This window comes from Jaculus jaculus, chromosome 1 (genome assembly GCF_020740685.1).
Source record: "Jaculus jaculus isolate mJacJac1 chromosome 1, mJacJac1.mat.Y.cur, whole genome shotgun sequence".
NCBI lineage: Eukaryota > Metazoa > Chordata > Mammalia > Rodentia > Dipodidae > Jaculus > Jaculus jaculus.
Window position 1 is genome coordinate 52,236,499 of NC_059102.1, and position 18,760 is coordinate 52,255,258.

At 43.3% G+C, this 18,760-nt stretch overlaps 1 protein-coding gene across 4 annotated transcripts in view; it reads left to right on the top strand.

The window, feature by feature from the left end:
* Positions 1–13,085: 13,085 nt before the first annotated feature.
* Positions 13,086–18,760, top strand: part of LOC101600997 (plasminogen receptor (KT)) — an 88,650-nt gene continuing 82,975 nt past the window's right edge. For 2 of the 4 annotated variants that reach the window (XM_045134576.1, XM_004653177.2), the window contains exons 1-3: positions 13,086–13,210; positions 14,222–14,333; positions 16,561–16,647. In XM_045134576.1, coding sequence (XP_044990511.1) covers positions 16,567–16,647 — 81 coding nt within the window. In that variant the 5' untranslated portion in view covers positions 13,086–13,210; positions 14,222–14,333; positions 16,561–16,566. Of the gene's footprint in view, positions 13,211–13,696; positions 13,837–14,221; positions 14,334–16,560; positions 16,648–18,760 lie in introns of those variants that run through there. The other 2 variants (XM_045134585.1, XM_045134593.1) reach the window with 2 other exon arrangements.

Here is an 18,760-nt window from a genome sequence, read left to right on the forward strand (position 1 = left end):
CTTTAAAAAAAAAATTTTATTTATTTAGTTGAGAGAGAGAATGGGCATGCTAGGGCCTTCAGTCATTGCAAACTCTAGATGCATGTGCCACCTTGTGTATCTGGTTTTTGTGGGTCTGGGGGAATTGAACCTGGGTCCTTTGGCTTTGCAGGCAAGTGCCTTAACCATTAAGCTTTCTCTCCAGCCCCATTGTCATTCTTTAAAAATCATAAGTATTTGTGAATTCAGACAATGTTTATGAGTATTTATTGTGTGGCAGGCCCAGGTTAGGCCCTGAGGATGGATTTCCCTGAAAAGAATGGCTGATGGAGAAGAAAGAATATGTTTCTCGCTCTTGAAACATTCTGAGACCTGGAACCCTCATGTTGTATCTTCATCTGGTGCTGATGATTGCTTTCAAAACACAACTTGAATTTTGTGTGGGACTGTTTAATGTTTAGCTCTTTCAGAATCATCTGATCATTTCTTTTGTCTGCTAATGTGATAGGTTTCTTATCAACTCTTTTCTTTTTTTTTTTTCTTTATTTATTTGCTAGTAACAGACAGAGAGAGAAAGAGGCAGAGGGAGAGAGAGAGAGAGAGAATGGGTGCTCCAGGGCTTCCAGCCACTGCAAACGAACTCCAGATGCGTGTGCTCCCTTGTGCATCTGACTAACGTGGGTCCTGGGGAATGGAGCCTTGAACCGGGGTCCTTGGGCTTCATAGGCAAGCGCTTAACCACTAAGCCATCTCTCCAGCCCTCTTATCAACTCTTGTATGAACCTTTAATCTTTAAAAAATAAAGAAGAAGAAGATATAAGAGAGGCTGAGGCAGAAGGATCTTGAGTTTGAGGCCAGCCTGGGCTGCATAGGGAGGCTTATGTAAAAAAAAAAAAAAAAAAAAAAAAAAAAGGCAAGTACAAAAAGGGTCAAATAAAATGAACCAACATCCTGCTGTTATTGGGTACACAATTTTTTACTTCTCTCCTATCCAGCTACTGGGATTCAGGATGGCAATCAGCTGCTGTGATGAGGCCACCACAGAAAGCTGTAGGCATTGTTTTATAGAATCAAACAGATTGCCCCAAGTCACTAAAAACCTGTGCCTAATTTTGCCAAGGTTTCTGGTAGATTCAGCAAAGTTTTTATTGTTTAGTGAGTCTAGTTGAAACTTTTCATAAACATAAAATAAAGAGTTATTGTTAGGTGTTGGGTTAGAGCAGATATATACCTAATTCATCACCATGCCCTCTCCTCCCTAGCTCCATGCCCTGGGAGTGCAGCTGTCACTAGTGGGAGATAAAAAGAAGAAGCACAGGGATTGGTGAGACGGCTCAACAGTTAAGGCAATTGACTGCAATCCCTAAAGACCTGGATTCAATTCCCCAGTACCCACATAAAGCCAGATGCACAAAGTGGAGCATGAATCTGGAGTTCGTTTGCAGTGGTTAGAGGCCCCAGCACTCTCACTCTCTCTCTCCTTGCAGATAAATTAATACAATATTTGAAAAAGAGGAAGCACAGAGACATATAAATAAACATGGTCTTTGACTTTGAACCTTGCTGCAGGGTTGTTGGTCTAAGAGAACACAGCCATCTCCTTCTTCAGGTAAGAAACGTAACCTTTCATGAACTCCCAGACAAGAGCAGAGAAATTTACCAAGCAATGGCATGGCATATGAACTGGGGAAGAAGTGATGGCTCCTTGGGGACGGGGAAGTGGATTTGTCTTTGGGTGATGTCTAATAGAACATCATGGAGCTGATACCGGTCATCTACGTTCCCGTGAAAGAATGGCCAAGGGGACGACTCGGAAGCAGGCTTCCTTCCTCAAAAGCAAGAGCAAGTGAGAGCCGAGTGTGGTGGTGTACCCCTTTAATCCCAGCACCTGGGAGGCAGAGGTAGGATGATTGCCATGAGTTCAAGGTCACCCTGAGACTACCAAGTAAATTCCAGGTCAGCTTGGGCTAGAGCAAGACTCTACCTTAAAAAACTAAAAATACTAAAAAAAAAAAAAAAGTGAGGATTAAGAGAGTTGATCTACTAAACACTTACCAAATTTTCAACCTCTATCAACCTTTCCTAAGCCCTGTGCTCCAACTCCTTCCCACTCGGCCACACCTCCATCAATCTTTCCTAAGCTCAGTGTCCCAACTCCTTCCGCCTTACACCTCCACCAACCTTTCCTAAACCCTGCGCCCCAATTCATTCCCCCTCAGTCACATCTGAAAGACTGCTATGCTGTTGTGCAGCTTCAGCCTACACTCTTCCTCTGAAGAATGCTAATCTTTTTTTCAGAACGTGATGTCCTCCTCAAATACCGTTGTAACCACCGTCACTGCCACCTGGCACAGCCTTGCTGGAGGGCAATTTTCACTTTCCACAGGACGCCCTTTCAAATATGCTATATATGACTAAGTAGTGACACATGTAAGTGTTCATCTGAGGAAATACCCCCACCCCCGGGCCCCAGACATTCATATACAATGATGTGAATGGCTAAGGGAACTACAAATGGCTTTTACACCCATCAGCGGAAGACTAATTAGTTGCCCATCACAATGGAATATCAATTTTTAAAAAATTAGAAGAGTATTGAACCCATAGAAAAGTATCCACAGTAATTTATTCAGATTAAAGACAATGAGATACAAAACTAGCACTTTTGCTTCTTGTTATAAGACAATCCCAACCTGAATTTTGGTCAAAACCAATGTGTCTTAATGTTCCTCCAGAACTCCTTTAGAAGCTTCTAGCAGGTAAAGCAAAACTCTTAAGCTCCAGAATGCGGAATACTGGACAGGAAGGGACCCTCAGGCGATGCTGCTAGTAGAATGACTTACCCAGCCTTTTTGCTAGTGAACAGCTGAAGTTGGACTAGGACCCCTGTGCCTGGACATCCAGCATAGACATTTCTCTTCTGACCCAGCCACTTACCTCAAAACCCTATTCGTGAAACAGACACAAACGAGATTGACATTAAAGCAAAAACAACCACACCAGATGTGTTTGCCTCTTCTGAGCTCTTAACCCAGCAAGGCCAGCAGCTCTGCGATGTTCACACATCGCACTTGCCCGTTTCCTCCTCTCTCCATCCTCCAAAGTGTCTGGAGACCCTTCTTCTCTAAAGTGCCCCGCGAGAGAGCGACCCAGGGAGAGGGCGGGCAAGCGGACCAGACGCTCCCTACCTGCGGGCTGGGGAGCAGGTGCCGCGCAGGGGCGATGGGACAATGAGCGCTGGTCCAGGCGTCCCCGCCCACCTCTACACGAGGCCCCGCCTCGGGAAAGCCCAGGAGCCTTTCAGGCTTGGTGGAGGACGCCCCCTTGGGAGATACATATCTAAATGTTGATATTTATATAGATATAGTCGACTGTCTGTCTGTCTGCCTATCTATCTATCTATCTATCTATCTATCTATCTATCTATCTATCTATCTATCATCTATCTATCTATCTATCTATCTATCACCAATCATCAATCATCTATCTAGATATATAATAATCGAAAGTGAAACTTATCAGTCCCAGTTTTCCAGTAAATCAGGCTCAGTGAGGCTGGGGAGATGGCTCAACAGTTAAAGACATTTGGCTTGCAGTCCGCTGGTCTGGGGTTCAATTCCCCAGTCACCCACCCATGTGCATTAGGTTGCAGCGCCAAGAAACCCTGGCGTGCACATACACATAGACACTTGCAAATAAAAAATAAATAAAAATAAACCCTCACTAAAATAAACCAGACATAGCACTTGCTATGTTTTATGTGCAGATTTAAAACAAAAGGTCTGAAATCATGAGGACTTCAGACTGATTTTATCTTAAAAATTCAGACACTCTAATAAGTTCTGCCATCAAATTTTTACCCCCTTTTTGCTAACAGCCTTTGCAAGATGCCTGGACATCCTAACTTAGCTTTATAGAACATACAGCCTTAACAACAGACCATATGACTTTGGTTTTTATTCTTGAAAGTAGGTGTGTCTGTATAATAGGAAATATATTCTTTAATGGTGTATGGTGACTTCCTCGAGATAATGAAACTTCAAGGCTTTGTCATTAAAGGAACTCCCCATCCTGAGCCTCACCTTTTAAAGAATGTTGTGAATGTGCCATACTGCAGTCCTCCGGATGGGAAGGGGATGATACATTCCAGGTGAGGTTGAGGAAACCCTACTGGAAACTCCAGATTTACGTGAGCACAGGATGAAGCCACGTAAGTATCGCACTGCTAGACCTCCAAGCCCTTTCACTCCCATGTTGAACTTTCCATTGTTTGCTTTCCCAGCATCGTCATTTATTTGTTTTTTTTTTTAAATTTTTATTTATTTGAGAGCGACAGACACAGAGAGAAAGACAGATAGAGGGAGAGAGAGAGAATGGGCGCACCAGGGCTTCCAGCCTCTGCGCCCCCTTGTGCATCTGGCTAACGTGGGACCTGGGGAACCGAGCCTCGAACCGGGGTTCTTAGGCTTCACAGGCAAGCGCTTAACTGCTAAGCCATCTCTCCAGCCCACCAGCATCTTCATTTAAACTGCAGTTTAAAATTCTGCATGACAAGTGAATACTGAGATCCTCATTGCCTCAGTTGCAGATTTTGCCTTCTGGGTAAGAATTTTCATTCTTAAAACATCATCTTTTTAATTTTTTTTTAATCTGGAAAATACTGGGAATAAAACTTGCCTTAAATATTTGTGGGGAGCGTGGAATTCTCTTTGACATCAATAAAATTATAATGGACTTTAAGCTCCACGTCACATGGTCCCTCTTTGAATCTCTTTTGAGACCACATAATTGAATAATACAGCAGTTTTCAGGATTATTGAATTACTATAGTAAAATATAGACTATGTGATAACCCAGTTTATGCATATGTGTGTATATGTTCATAAACATATACCAACAAGTCTCTATTTAATGGTTATTTTTCTTAAAAATGATGGTTAAGATCTAGGACATAGACTTTATGATCAGCTGGTGTGGTCATGACTGCCCACACCTGACAAAATTGCCTCTAGCGCCATCTACCCACCAGTCAACTTGGTCAAAAAATTTAACAATTTAAGACATAATTACTTTGATAGTTTCTCTGATATGGGAATCATTTGGTTTTAAACTAGAAAGGGGAGATATTTGCTTTTTGTTTCTTACAAAAGCAATGTTTGGGGTCTACCTAAACAATCAGGAGAGAAGGCAGGAAGTGATTGAAATTTGCCTCTCTCTGAAGCTGCTGATGGGAATTGAAGGCTTTTTGTCAGCTTGGTGCTGAGTGGTTTGCATTATCAGTCGTCTGGGGACTTGTTTTCTTGTTCATCTCTCCACCTGTTTCTATTCTTTAGCCTTCATTTTCCCAGGCTTTGATCATGCTCCTCAATAAAGCCTTTGGCATTCTCGAGGGATAGGAAAACAGGGCTTGATTAGAAATAGGGAAATTTATCACTTTAAAAATAAAAATACCACTAAGCCAACATAGTGTTTGGGCAAAGTGGACAAAAAGGCTGAGATAGGAGAATAGCCAGAGCTGAAGAGCTAAACTTCCTGGTCATCTCTAATGTCACCATTTCCCATTCATGCTCTACCTACTCTATTCATTTTAGGAAGGTAAAAGCTCATCATTGCCAATGTGCTAAGTATTGTTCTGTTGTAAGCATACATGTAATGTTGATCAGGCAGGAACTGTACCCATTTTTTAAGAAGGATGCCTTGTATCATTGACCACAACATTATACAAACAGAAACTAGGTGTAAGGTGCATAACAGGTTACTTATTTCTTATACCCCAAGGACTGTATAAACACCAAGGCTTACGTTTCCTTGTTAAGCGTTCCCATAAATGGAAGAGAATGCCATAGCCTCCTTTTTACTTCATAATTCACCCATCTATTACCGAATTCATCATATCCTCCCTCATAGGGGAGTGGAACTAAGTAGATTCCAGCTCTAGGAGTCCACCATCTGCCCTGATCAAGTACTGAACATATCCCCCAGGAAGTTTCCTGGTGGGAATGCCTAAGTTTTGTAACTCCTTTTCTGCAGAACTGTCATGTTTCTTATGAACACTACCGATCAATATTTCTACTTTCATATTCTCAGGCTCAGTATCGTTCTCAAACATCATAAGCTGTTTTTTCTTTCTTTTTTTTTTTTTAAGTATTCCTGTTTATTTATTTGCAAGCAGAAAGAGAGAGAGAGAGACAGGCAGACAGACAGAAGAAAAACACAGAGAATGGGTGTACCAAGCCTCCAGTCACTGCAAACAAACTCCACATGGTGCATCTGGCTTTATGTGGGTACTGGAGAATTAAACCCAGGTGATTAGGCTTTGAAGGCAAGCTCCTTAACTGCTGAACCATCACTGCAGTCCCCAATGTTCTGTTTCTTAAATCATCTCTAGGGTTACTGGATAATTAACATGGGCTGGGTGTTTAAAATATAGGTTCTGGGGCTCTACTGGAGAAAAATAAGGAAAACTAAGGTCTTGATATGGTCTTTTGGAGACTCTTGGTTGTACAAAGAGATATTATATTCTTCTTGCAAAAAATTACAAAGAAGGGGGAATATATTGTGTACAAGTTAGGAAAAATTAAAACAAACTTTTCCCAACTCATAGATTCAACATAGCACAGCATTTCACCACAATATGTGTAGAGTTCTCCACACATGCAAAGCAATGCTCCAGCAGATTCCAACTGCATTTTCAATTCTGACACTAGCCATGGGGAAGTATAGTCATACCTCACAAGTTAAGTGCAGATGCCCATGGGATAGGATCTACTTTGGATGCCTTGGTGGTTTGAATTAGGTGTCTCCAATAATCTCATGTGCTCTGAATACTAGCTGTTGGCAATTTGTGAGTTGGAACTTTGCTGGAGGAGGTATGTTGTTGGGGGTGGGCTTGTGGGTGTTATAGCCAGTTCACCATTACCAGTGTTGGGCTCATTCTCATGCTGCCGTGTTCCACCTGCTGTGGCAGAGGCAATGTTCAGCATCTGCTCATGCCATCCTTAACCCTGCCATCATGTAGCTTCCCTTGGAGTTCTATAAACCAAAATAAACCCTTTCCTCCCACAAGCTGCTTTAGGTCAGGTGGTTGGCACCAGCAATGAGATGGTAATTTCAATAGATGCCAATCTTAAGTCCAGGAATACGAAACTTCTGAAGGACAAGTTGGGAGTCCCCATGACTCATTCCTCTGGTTTGTTTAATTAGAGTAGCTCATGTCTGGGGAAATGGTTCACTTGCATTTAGCAGCCTATTTTAAAGGATATCACAAAATTTACAGTTGAAGAGGTACATAGGGCAAGTATGGGGGAAGGGGTGTGGGGCTTCCATGCCAGCTTTGGGTGCATTACCCTTCGAGAACATGTCGGCGTTGTGCAACTCAGGTCCCTGGACCCACCTAATGCAGAGAGTTTTATGGTCATTTCATCACATAGCCATCAGCAATTAATTAAGTATTCTGCTCCTTTTTCCTTTGTGGAGGGTAGGCGTTAAAGTCACTAGTCATAGTTTAGGCTCTATGTTGACAGCTCATATTCAGGAGCTCCCAAAGAATTATTTTTTGGGAACAAAGGATATTCCTGTCACTCAGGAAGTTCCAAGAAGTTAGTAGGTATGATCAAAGATCATATTCCAGAACAAAAGATTACTAAACATCACTGTTATTCAGAGAATGACATAAGTTTTTAAGAGCCATGTGCCAGAAAATAGGGATGAAAACTGAAACCATGTATTTTGTATCATGATATCACATATTACAAGGTAGAACATTCTATTTCCCAGAGTTCAGGTACTATTCATTTGAGCAGAAAATCAGGCTGCTGAATTCTCAGGGGTACTGGAGGCTGAGATTCCCAGGTAGGGAAGAGGATCATGAGTGCCGCCTGGGTTTCAGGAGAAGGAAGTTAACAGGGGCTTAGTGAAGGGGCGAGGTGGCATCACAGAAGGACACACACATAAGCAACAACAGGACAACTATCTCGGAGTCTCCTACTCAATATGCCGTGCAGACTATGCAGGGAGCCCAAGAAAGGCTAAAGTGCAGATGCTCATCAGTCTTAGTTTGTGCGTCTTAGGATGCTGTTACATGCTTGGCCTGTTCCAGGTGAAGCCTTGGCTTGGTGCAGGTTATGCTGAAATATTATCACCGCTGCTCAAAACAGCTTTCTTGGACTTTACTTCTCCCTGTCATTACTGTTGTTTACAGTTGCAGCATTTCTGTGACAAGTCTCAACTGGCTATATCACCACCTTTAAATACTATCTACTTAAAACAAAAGGAACTAATTATGATAAAGATTAAGGGAAGCTGCTGAACACAGTATTTAAAAATTGTCATGGTGGCTTTCCTCTACTAGATCATTAAACTTTTCTAACAGTCCTGAGTTGTAGGCTCTAAGGTTGGTGGAAACCAAGTTACAGAGCTTAAGTAACCCGTCCAAGCTTGCATGGCAGGTAATGGAACCACTGGGACTCAAACCCAGGAACTCTGGTTCCGGTATCTAATCACCATCCTTTCACTGCCATCACATTGTGCATTTGTTTAGCACTCCCTGAAGTTAAACCCAGACTTATTGCACTCCTACAAATATACCCAAGATAGGCAAAAACATGTTCATAAGTATGTAGCCACATTATTCATAATAGCAAAACCTTGGCACCATCCAAATGTCCATCAATTTTGAGTGGACAGACAAAATGTGATATCGTCATATACTGGACTCTTTCTCAACTACAAAAAGGAATGAAATACTGATCCATACTATATCTTAGATGTACATGGAAACAGCATGCTAAGTAAAGGGAACTTATTCATGCAAAGACACATTAGGAGTTATGTGGGGCTATGGAAGGGGAAGGGGGAGAAGGGAACGATAATGGGTCTAAAATTTCTTTTCAGGTGAAGACAAGGTATGAAATTGGACAGTGGTGAACATTGCACAACTTTTTGAATTTATTAAAAGACACTAAATTGTAAACTTTATAGTGGTATGTGAATTATGTGGTATGTGAACCTCAATTTAAAATTTTTGTAGGTAGGGAGAGAACAGGATCTCATGAGTTGTCTGCAGCCATTGGAATACATCGCCACGTGGTGTCACTGTGGCTGCGTGGACAGAGTCCAAACAAAGCTTGCTCAGAGCTCCTGTGAGGATTTGCTGGTAAAGACCATGTCCCGGCTGTGTGCTACAGAATTCGAGTGAAAGGTTAAAATTCAGAATTTAGGGACCATATTCCCAGAATGGTCTAAGATTAAAAATTATATATATAGTTATTTTTGGCATGTGTATGTGGTGTGCATATGTGTGTGTGTTGTGTGTGTGTGTGTACAAGTGCATACCTGCGAATGTTCGTGTGGGGGCCAGAAATCAAAGTCAGATATGTTTCTCAGTCATTCTCCACCTTATGCTTTGAGACTGGGTCCTCTTAATGAATTTAGAGCTCACCCATTCAGCTAGACTAGCTAGCCAGTGAGTCCCAGGGCTCCTCCTGTTTCTGTCTCCCCAGCTCTGGGATTACAAGTGTGTGTCACCATGCTCAAAATTTTATGCAGCTGTGCTTCAGTGGCAGGCAGTTGACTCTCTGAACCATATTCCCAGACCAGGATGATTTCATAGTCATAAGCTTCTAGCCTCAGCTCTACCAGCTGAAACCACTATAGCCTGTTGTAGACTGAGGATCTCCAGATTAATGGAGGAACTCTGCATCCCTGTGAAAGTATCAGTTAAAAAGAAGATCTCTTAAGCACCTCTTGAACTTTCAAAACTATTTTTTGAGAAACAGTTACTTTCTGGAGCTGCAAGGAGACATTGAGCAGTTTTACTGTCCTGGAGTAGGCAGTGTCCAACGACTTGTTAAAATTGCATCAGTTTTCCTCTAAAGTATTTTATCTATGTGTAACCTAGTACTTCTAGTCAAGATGCAAAAAGCTATATATGCAAATGAACACAATGAGATAATTGATAATAGGAAAGAAATTGGCTATATCCAACAGTGGAGTGGAGGTTATTACATACACACTTTTAAAGTTATATAGCTGTTAAAAATGATAATCTCAGGTCTTCAGTGCTGAATTAAGACTGCTGAGGCATCTGCCACGTGGACTGAATAGCTACCAGGTTCCTTGATTCTCCAGCCTACAACTGCTACTGGACTACCGTAAGCTGATCCAATAATTTCCCTTTTTAATATAAAAAAACGTTAATATAAATGCCAGGACTATGGTGGTTTAAATGTGAATGTATGTCCTTCATAGCCTTGGGGATCCATTTTAAGTGAATGTTTATTTATTTATTTATTCACTCATTTAAGAGAGAGGGGGGGGGAGAGAGAGAGAGAGAGAGAGAGAGAGAGAGGGAGGGAGGGAGGGAGAGAGAGAGAGAGGGAGGGAGGAGCAGAATAGGTATATCAGGGCCTCTAACCACTGGAAATGAAATCCAGATGCATCTACCACCTTGTGTATCTGGCTTACATGGGTGATGGCAAATCGAACTTTGGTCCTTAGGCTTTGCAGGAAAGTGCTTTAAGTGTTCAGCCATCTCTCCATCCCCCAGCCTCAGAGATTTTTATTATTATTATTATTATTATTATTATTATTATTATTAAGGTTAAGCTTCCTACTTAAGTTTCCAGCAGTTGGCTGAAGGAGATGTCACTGGCAGTGGGGCGGGGGGAGGGAGTTCCTCCTTCAAGTTTTCCCAATCTCTCTTACAAATGGGATCAATCAGTTCAATTTCATCACACAGAGGAACCAAAATGACCAGAGGGTAGTTTCACTTTCCAACTCAGTAGAACTATGGCTGGGCTGTCCAGTAGGAGTGATGGGGGATAGGAGAAAGCTAGCTTTTTAAACAGTCTAAGTTAGGGATTGAGGCACAGGGAGATCCAGGAGGTGCTAGCTCACTCGCCCTAGCACAAGAAACTCTTAGCAAAAATATCTGGTTAAGACTGATTCAGAGGGCTTCCTGCTGCCCACAGTCTGCTGTGGTACCTGGGTGGGCTGATCCAACTGAGCTGACCCCGGGGTTCATCCTCCAAATTTACCAGCCAATTAGGTCTTCCCACTACATACCTGAATCTGATGCTGTAAAGGCTGTTGTTTTCCAGCCCCTCCCTCTCTCCCCTGCGGATGTGACCCTCAGTGTGTGTGTGTGTGTGTGTGTGTGTTGCTCTCTCTCCAGTTCTTACTCTGTGTGTCTAAACACACATGAAGCTAACCTGGCTCAGTGGGGTTGGGAAAGCATTGTATTGTTTCTTGATGTAAACTTTTCTGCTTGTCTCTGCCTTATAGTTTGGGGTAGCTTCTCACTTTAATTACATGGATGATCTTTCTCTGATCTCTGAATCTATCACGTGGGTGCTCTCACCAACTCCAGACTTGCTACCTGTGTACTTACTCTAAAGTCATTGGCACCCTCTTCATCACACATTTCTCCTCTGAATTTCTCTTCTGTTTTGATACTTTCCCTCTTCAAGAAAACAAATGATGGACGCCATGTGTGTGTTTCCTGAGCCTCTCTACATATTTATCTAAGTTCTATTTTCCAACTCGGTTCCAGTCCTTTTATTTTTTATTTTTATTTTTTTGGTTTTTCAAAGTAGGGTTTCGCTCTAACCCAGGCTGACCTTGAATTCACTATGTAGTCTCAGGGTAGCCTTGAATTCACGGCAATTGTCCTACCTCTGTCTCCCGAGTGCTGGGATTAAAGTCATGTGATGCTATGCCCGGCTTCCAATCCTTTTCTAAAGAACTCAGTTTCTCAACTTAATCTTATAAACTGTACAGTGTTTTTCCACATGACAGCATGTTTCCTAAACCTCACAATTTGTTATATCCCCCTAAATAAACTTAATAATTGATAATTTATCCCTCTTGAGTCCACCTTTATTAATTATTTATTAAAGGTAGGGCAGAACCCAAAACTTGGGGTTCATAAATTCTCAAATCCTGCTTCAAGTGCATTTCTTCTTTTTGAGTTAGGACAAACGTGATAATCTCAAAGTCATAGGAATGTCGAATAGTTTCTAATTCCCCTAGCTGCCTGTCTTCTGTGTTCCTGGCCAATGAGATCCTGCCCATGGGCGATGCCATCAGGATTGTGGATAGAGAAACCTGTCTTTTTTCCTCATCGTCCTGACCTTGGGCTGTGTGGCAAAGTAGATAGACTCTATGATTCCTGCTTGACTTCTCTTGTATGCATAAAATCTCACTCTTCTTTGCCAAAGGTGGGCACTGATTGCTTCCTCTAATGAATAACATGGTTCTGTCCAGTCCTCTCCTTCAACTTCAGCTCTCATCCGGCTTTGGGAACTGTTCCCTCTCCAAATCCTTTCAGGTCTATGGTTAGTAACAGCTCCCCACTGTTGCCTTATTAGGTAAGTGGGTGACAGTGTCTGGTCACTGGTCAATCTTAGATGTCAACTTGACAGGATTTGGAATCACCATGGAAACAAATCTCTGGGCATGCCTCTGAGGGATTTTTTAGATTAGGTTGAGTTGGGAAGACCAAGGTAAACGTGGGTGGGGACATTCCCTGGGCCGAGGTCCTGAATGGCAGCATTCCTTGTTCCTGCTTTCTGACTGTAGACTGAATAGGACCAGCTGCCCCAAGCTCCTGGTGCTATGCCTTACCCCCACGATGGACCGTACCCCTGGACCTGTAAACTGAAATAGACCCTATTTCCTCAACTTTTGGGGGGAGCAAAGGACAGCGTGTGACTAGGTCCACAAGCATTCTCTCAATGACGCTGGAAGAGACTTAGCTTAATTGAGGAAGACATTGTTCTCAGAAGTGAAAAAAAAAAAAAGGTCATCTGCTCAGAGCAGCAAGGGAGACGCATGGTCTTTGTCTGTTTCCTGTTTAAGCTTTATGCCACTATAATGGTGGCAGTTTTGCAGCCTCAGGACCCCAAGGTTTCTTAGCTGAGATTTCCATTCGGCTTCCTCCAAGCTCTCTCAAAATCCTCTCGTGGTACCCTGGCAGATTTGAATTTGTCAGTTTGACCGGCTCCATCCACCGCGGTCCTGGAGCCTGCACCGGAAGAACACCACCGCGCTTTCTCTGCGGGAACGCGGGCCTTTAAGGAAGCCATGGGCCACGCTGATTGGCTGAAGCCTGTAATCCACTGTAATGGCCAGCCAATCCGGAGGCTCTGCCAGCAAGGCCGGGTTCCGAGGTGGGTGCGGATGCTCGAGGCCTCAGCAGCTTCCCTTGGTCTCTGCGCGCCCGGGTTCGCGAGTGAGTCCGGCCGCGGGTGGGCGGGGTGGACGGGGTGGGCGGGTCGGCGCTGCTCCCGGGCCGGGGAGGCCTCGCAGGCGTCCCGGCCAGGCAGGCTCCTGGCTCTCCTGCTGCCCTTCCGGGGCTGACAGCTTCAGCGCTAAGTGACAGCAGTTGGGTTCAAACAGCGAGGGTGGGGACAATTACAGAAAACCACGCAGAAGCCCTGGGCTTCGGGGCTGAAATTTGCAGGGGGAAATGGTCTCCACGATTTATTGAGAATGACTGTAATAATTCGACCCCTCACAGACTCAAGCAACATGTGATTTGACCTGGAAAGTAGTCAGCACAGAGAGCTGGGTGACAATAGCCATGGGATTCTTTCTGTTTCAAAATCAAATCTAGGCTTCCAGGGGTGGCTAGAGAAAGAAAGCTAGAATTTGCACAATGAACACTTCCCCGGAAAGATTTCCACAGTAGTCTGTAGCCCAGCTGAGCAGGGCTGGCATGAGAAAATGCCCCTCTTAAAATCTCAGAATCTTAGCCGGGCGTGGTGGCGCACGCCTTTAATCCCAGCACTTGGGAGGCAGATGTAGGAGGATCGCCGAGAGTTCAAGGCCACCCTGAGACTACACAGTGAATTCCAGGTCAGCCTGAGCCAGAGTGAGACCCTACCTCGAAAAACCAAAAAAAAAAAAAAAAAAAAAAATCTCAGAATCTTAAAATCACATCAACGTCTTAGCTCCCTCAGATGCACTAATGTCTCTTATGTTATCCGCAACAAAGTACAGGATTTTCCACTTGATTTATACAAATGAGTGAAATCAAAATTACTTGTGTTATGAGGTCACACTTATTTATTTACAGATAATATTTTGTTAGTGGGACACAGAAAGTTGAGGTTATTTTGAGCACCCCAAGATAAAAGGTGAAAATGGCTTTGTTAGGGGTAGGGAGGGAAGGAGAGGAGGGAGAAATTCCTGCATTCCACCTAGTGTGGACTTTACAAGGTGTGGTACACTGATTTTTCAGGTGTGGTCTCCCAGAAGAACACTCTTCTTCGCTTCCACCTTTAACCCTTCCACTTGAGAGTTGCTCCTGACACGTCCACAGTGCAAGTCCAAGAGACCAAGGCCCAGAAAAGGTAAGCCTAACTCCTAGCTTTCTAGGCTGTTCCTCTTCTCTAGGTGACTGACATAAGGATTGTCAAACTACTGCAAAAGGCAGCTTAGTTTTACAATCCAGAGCATTCTGGGGGACAAAGATCTGTGTGCATGGAGACTGGGGAAGAGCTGTGTCCTTGTGAGAGGGCGGCAGCTGTTAAATTCTACCATTCCTACATGCAGGAGAATTACGAGTGCTGCACCAAAGTCCTTGTGCTGAATCACTCCTGCCTCTAACAAACATTTGAGTAAAGTAGATGCCATGCAGAATGTCAAGATGTGTAATATATTTCTCCTGAAAGTTCTGGCCTGCGATTGCAAACAATTCACACAGGCTGTGAGTAACCAGCCTTCCCTCTATCTGTTCCTGCTTCGTGGTGTCTTAAGTGTGACAGGGGCAGAGAAAAGGGAACCTCATGACCTTACAGGACTGCCCAGGGCTCTCCAGTGAGTTGTTTGGCCTCTGTGTTCAGCTTGGAAGCTGACTCTGGCTCTAAGACCCATGGAATTCCAGGGTGTACCCTTGGTCAGCATCTAGGGAGGTTACTGATGACTGGCTTGTAGCTCACACTCACCTGGATTCCTGTTAGCAGGAACAGCTCATTCCAGCTGACATGAAATACTCCCATTCTGTCCCCTTTTCTCTTCATTTTGCCCAAACCGAGGGTTTCCTGATGAGGAAGGTTCTAGAAAACAAGAGCTGTCTGGTTTTCCTTATACAGTGTTTGTAAATCCTAGCTGTACAGCGTTAGGACAGCCAATTCAACAGTACTGAAAGAAAGGTATCAACAGCATTATGGAGGAATGTAAAGAAATTGAGACACTTCCCTGGGGTTTGTAGTCTTCTGAAAGTACAATGAAGAGCTAATTAAATGTCTTCTATATCTACTCAATTGGATTAGGAACAAAATTTGGACTTCTGGCACACCTGGATTTGATAGCCCCCTCAAATATTTCCTATTATACTGACTTACAGGATGGTTTGAGTGACAGTTGTTTATGGTGATGTAATCCACAACTTCAGATTTTGAATTTTGGTCATTTCCCAGACTAGTAAAACAAAGCAATCACTTGTTTTTAAGATTCAATAAATTACATAAGCTGCTTAATATTTTGTTGTAAAATAGGCTCTTTGCCCACTATAGGGTAATGCAAGTTTTCTGTGTACATTTAAGGTGGGCTAAGCCATGGTGTTCTGTAGGTCAGGTGTACTAAGTGTGTTTTCTACTCACTGGTATTTCCAACTTACAGTGCATTTCTTGGGTTATAACCTCCATTGTAAATGAGGGGAAAATATCTACAATGTAGTCTTTTCAAAAGTGTATTTTCAAGAGCATGAAAACATCCTTATGCTTTCTTCCTTTTGAGAATGTCTAACTTGGAGACGCCAAAGGTGAAGTTCAAGGAGAGTAAGTAAGGAACACCATCAGTGGGTGGATGGAAATGAGTGTGTCCAAGAGGGACAAAGGTTATGCAGTGTGCCGTAGACAGCTTTACGTGGCTGTGGTGAACCTCCAAACCATACACAGTTTACAGGAGGAAGGGTTTATTTGAAGCTTAGAGATCCATGGGAAATTTCACACTGGCAGAAGAAGCTGGTCCCCTTTCACAGGTCCACGCAGAGAGAAATACCATCACCAGCACCAGAAACAAGCACCCTCCAAGAACCCCAGGCTGAGCTCAAGCACTCTGCATACCGTAGGCTAAACCCTGGGATCTGCCTACAGTGACACCAAGTCACATGCTTGAATAAAACTCCTGAGTCTATTGAGGGACATCCATTCAAACTGCCCTTGTGTGCTTGCAGATAGGGTATTGATATGCTCGTGTTGTGACACCCACGTCTTAAAACACAAGTGTAAGAAGCAAAGTGCTCTCAAGATACATGAGGTATCTTCTCAATCAGCTTTCCTCAGATGCACAGGGAAAAGACAGTGGTATCAGATTTATAGTGGAGAAAACATAGTACCATGCAGTTACAGAGTTGGGAAAGATTTCAGACATCATCTGTTTCGATCAGCTGCTCTTGGCTGAGTCATTGAGGGCCAGGCTGGGTACGTATGCTAAGCTTGGACTTCACACTGTCCTTCTAGGTCAGCATTTTCTTCTTTCCTTAAACTTCGTCATGGCTCATGGTAGCCCAGAGCAGAGCATACAAAGTTGCACAGAGTTTATTATTTAAAGTTGCCTTACATTTTTGTACTGTAGGTCAAGATGGGGTTTGTATTTTCAAAATCGATGAATGAAAACATGAAAATTCAACAGGAATTCATGCTTATGAATGCTCGGCTACAGGTATGTTTCAAAATAATTAAGCTCATATGCTGTCATAGTGGTTAACGTCTGGCAGTGCAGTTGGTAGTATGCTCCAAATAAAATACTCCTAGTGTTCCATCCTCAGAGAGAAGATGAAATAGATGACTGATTGTCTGGTAAATTGCCTAGTGGAATCACCAGTTCAGATACTTGTGTCAAAATGTCCATAGTACAGAAAGAGTTAACTGCTTAGAGTATCTTATAGGCAGAATAACACCCTCCCCTAAGTTATCCATATCCTGTTTCCCAGAACCCATGACTGTATCAAGAATATGTTACCTTACATGAAAAAGGGGCTTTACAATGTGATTATCTAAGGAGTTATTTTCTGGATTACCCACGTGGATCCATTGTAATCATAAGGGCCTTTATAAGGTAAAGAGGGCAGAATAGAGGGAGAGAAGGATAGAGGGAAGAAAGCAGAGAGGGAGGAAGAGAGGGAGAGAAGAAAGGAGAGAGAGCTTTGAAGATGTTATACTCCTACATCTTCTTCAAGCAAATGCAAGGGGCACAGCACATCACTGGCTCTGAAGATGGCATGAGTCAGGGCCATGAGCCAAAGAATGCAGGCAGCTCACAAAGTTAGAAAAAGCAAAGCAACAAATTTTCTCATCCTTCTTATTTTTTTTTTTTTAACAGCCTCCTAAGTGGAAATTCTACCAGCTCATTTTGAGCTTTCAACCCCAGATAATCAGGTGTTAAGGTGCTAAAACAGCAATAGAAAATGGATGTAGAGTGTGGAAACATTGGATTGGACATTGGGTGGTTAGACAAAGAGTCAAGCATGGTAGATTGCTGCATTGTCCGATACAACGCGTCCAAAGATTTTAAAATGTTGCAAACCAAAGTTCAGTGATAAAAGAGTGACCCACATTACTTTCCTAAGATTCCAGAGTAAGGTTCTGAGGCCTCTGTAATCCATGATGGTTCTGGCAGGAGAAAGTCCTCCCCTCACAGTTTAGGTCATGATACCAATGAGGACTCCCTGCTGGATAAATCCTAGACAACTCCCTGTATGATTTGAGCCTCAGTCTCTTGGTCCCCTTGAGAGCAATGTGTGTGTGTGTGTGTGTGTGTGTGTGTGTGCGTGTGTGTGTGTGCGCGCACGCGTGCACGCGTGCGAGCATGTGTGTGTTGGTGTATATATTCTCATGCAGTGCCCTGTGCTTCCACTTGCAGTGGTTGAAGGGGATTGTTGGTGACCCCCTCTCTCATTCTTTTGCTTCCTCTTACTTGAGCCAGAGTCTTTCACTGATTTTGGAGCTTGCCATTTTTTTTGTGAGCCCCAACAATTCTCCAGTGTCTGTTCCCCATGAGACTGGTGTTCTAGATATGTGTGGCCATGGCCAGCTGTTTATGTAGATCCTGGGGATGGAACCCAGGTAGTTAGTTGATCAGGCCTTCTCAGGCCCTCGTGCTTGCAGAGGAAGTGCTCTTACTGCTGAGCTAACCCCCAGCCCTTCAGAGTAATGTTTTAAGGAATAAAGAGCATGCACATACTAGAGCAATCCCTGCAGTCTTGAAAGAAATGCTTCTTGTTTTGTATTAAGTGGTCCTGCTACTAAAGGCTCTTTTTTGAGACAGGCTCTTGTGTAGCCCAGGCTGGCCTGACATTGGCTATGTAGCCAAAGATGGCCTTGAACTCCTAATACTCCTGCCTTTGCCTCCATCCTGTTGGGATTATAGGCATGTGCCATTCTGCTCAGCTATCATTAAAGACTCAAGAGTTTCTGGGTAGATAAATATTCTTTTTGGGGAAATGGGATACTTGAGAGAATGGTCAAGTGAATTCTTGCAAAATGACCCAGGAAAGACCAAGTGTTAGCTGTAGGAATCAGCTAAAATGTCAGAAACTACAAGAATTTTTGTCAAAGACCTTTGAAAACTACAGGGGTTTTATTCTGACATCAGTCCCTATGACTTCAGGGTCTGGGAAGGGCTGGATTTTATCCCACTGTGTGCTAACAAGTTAGGTTTTTTACAGAAGACCAGAGACTGAGGTTTTTATTATAGCACAGCCAGAAGTATGAGTGTGATGGTCGTGTTCATCCCATGCTCCCCCAGACTCCTGAGGTGACAGAGGTGACATGGG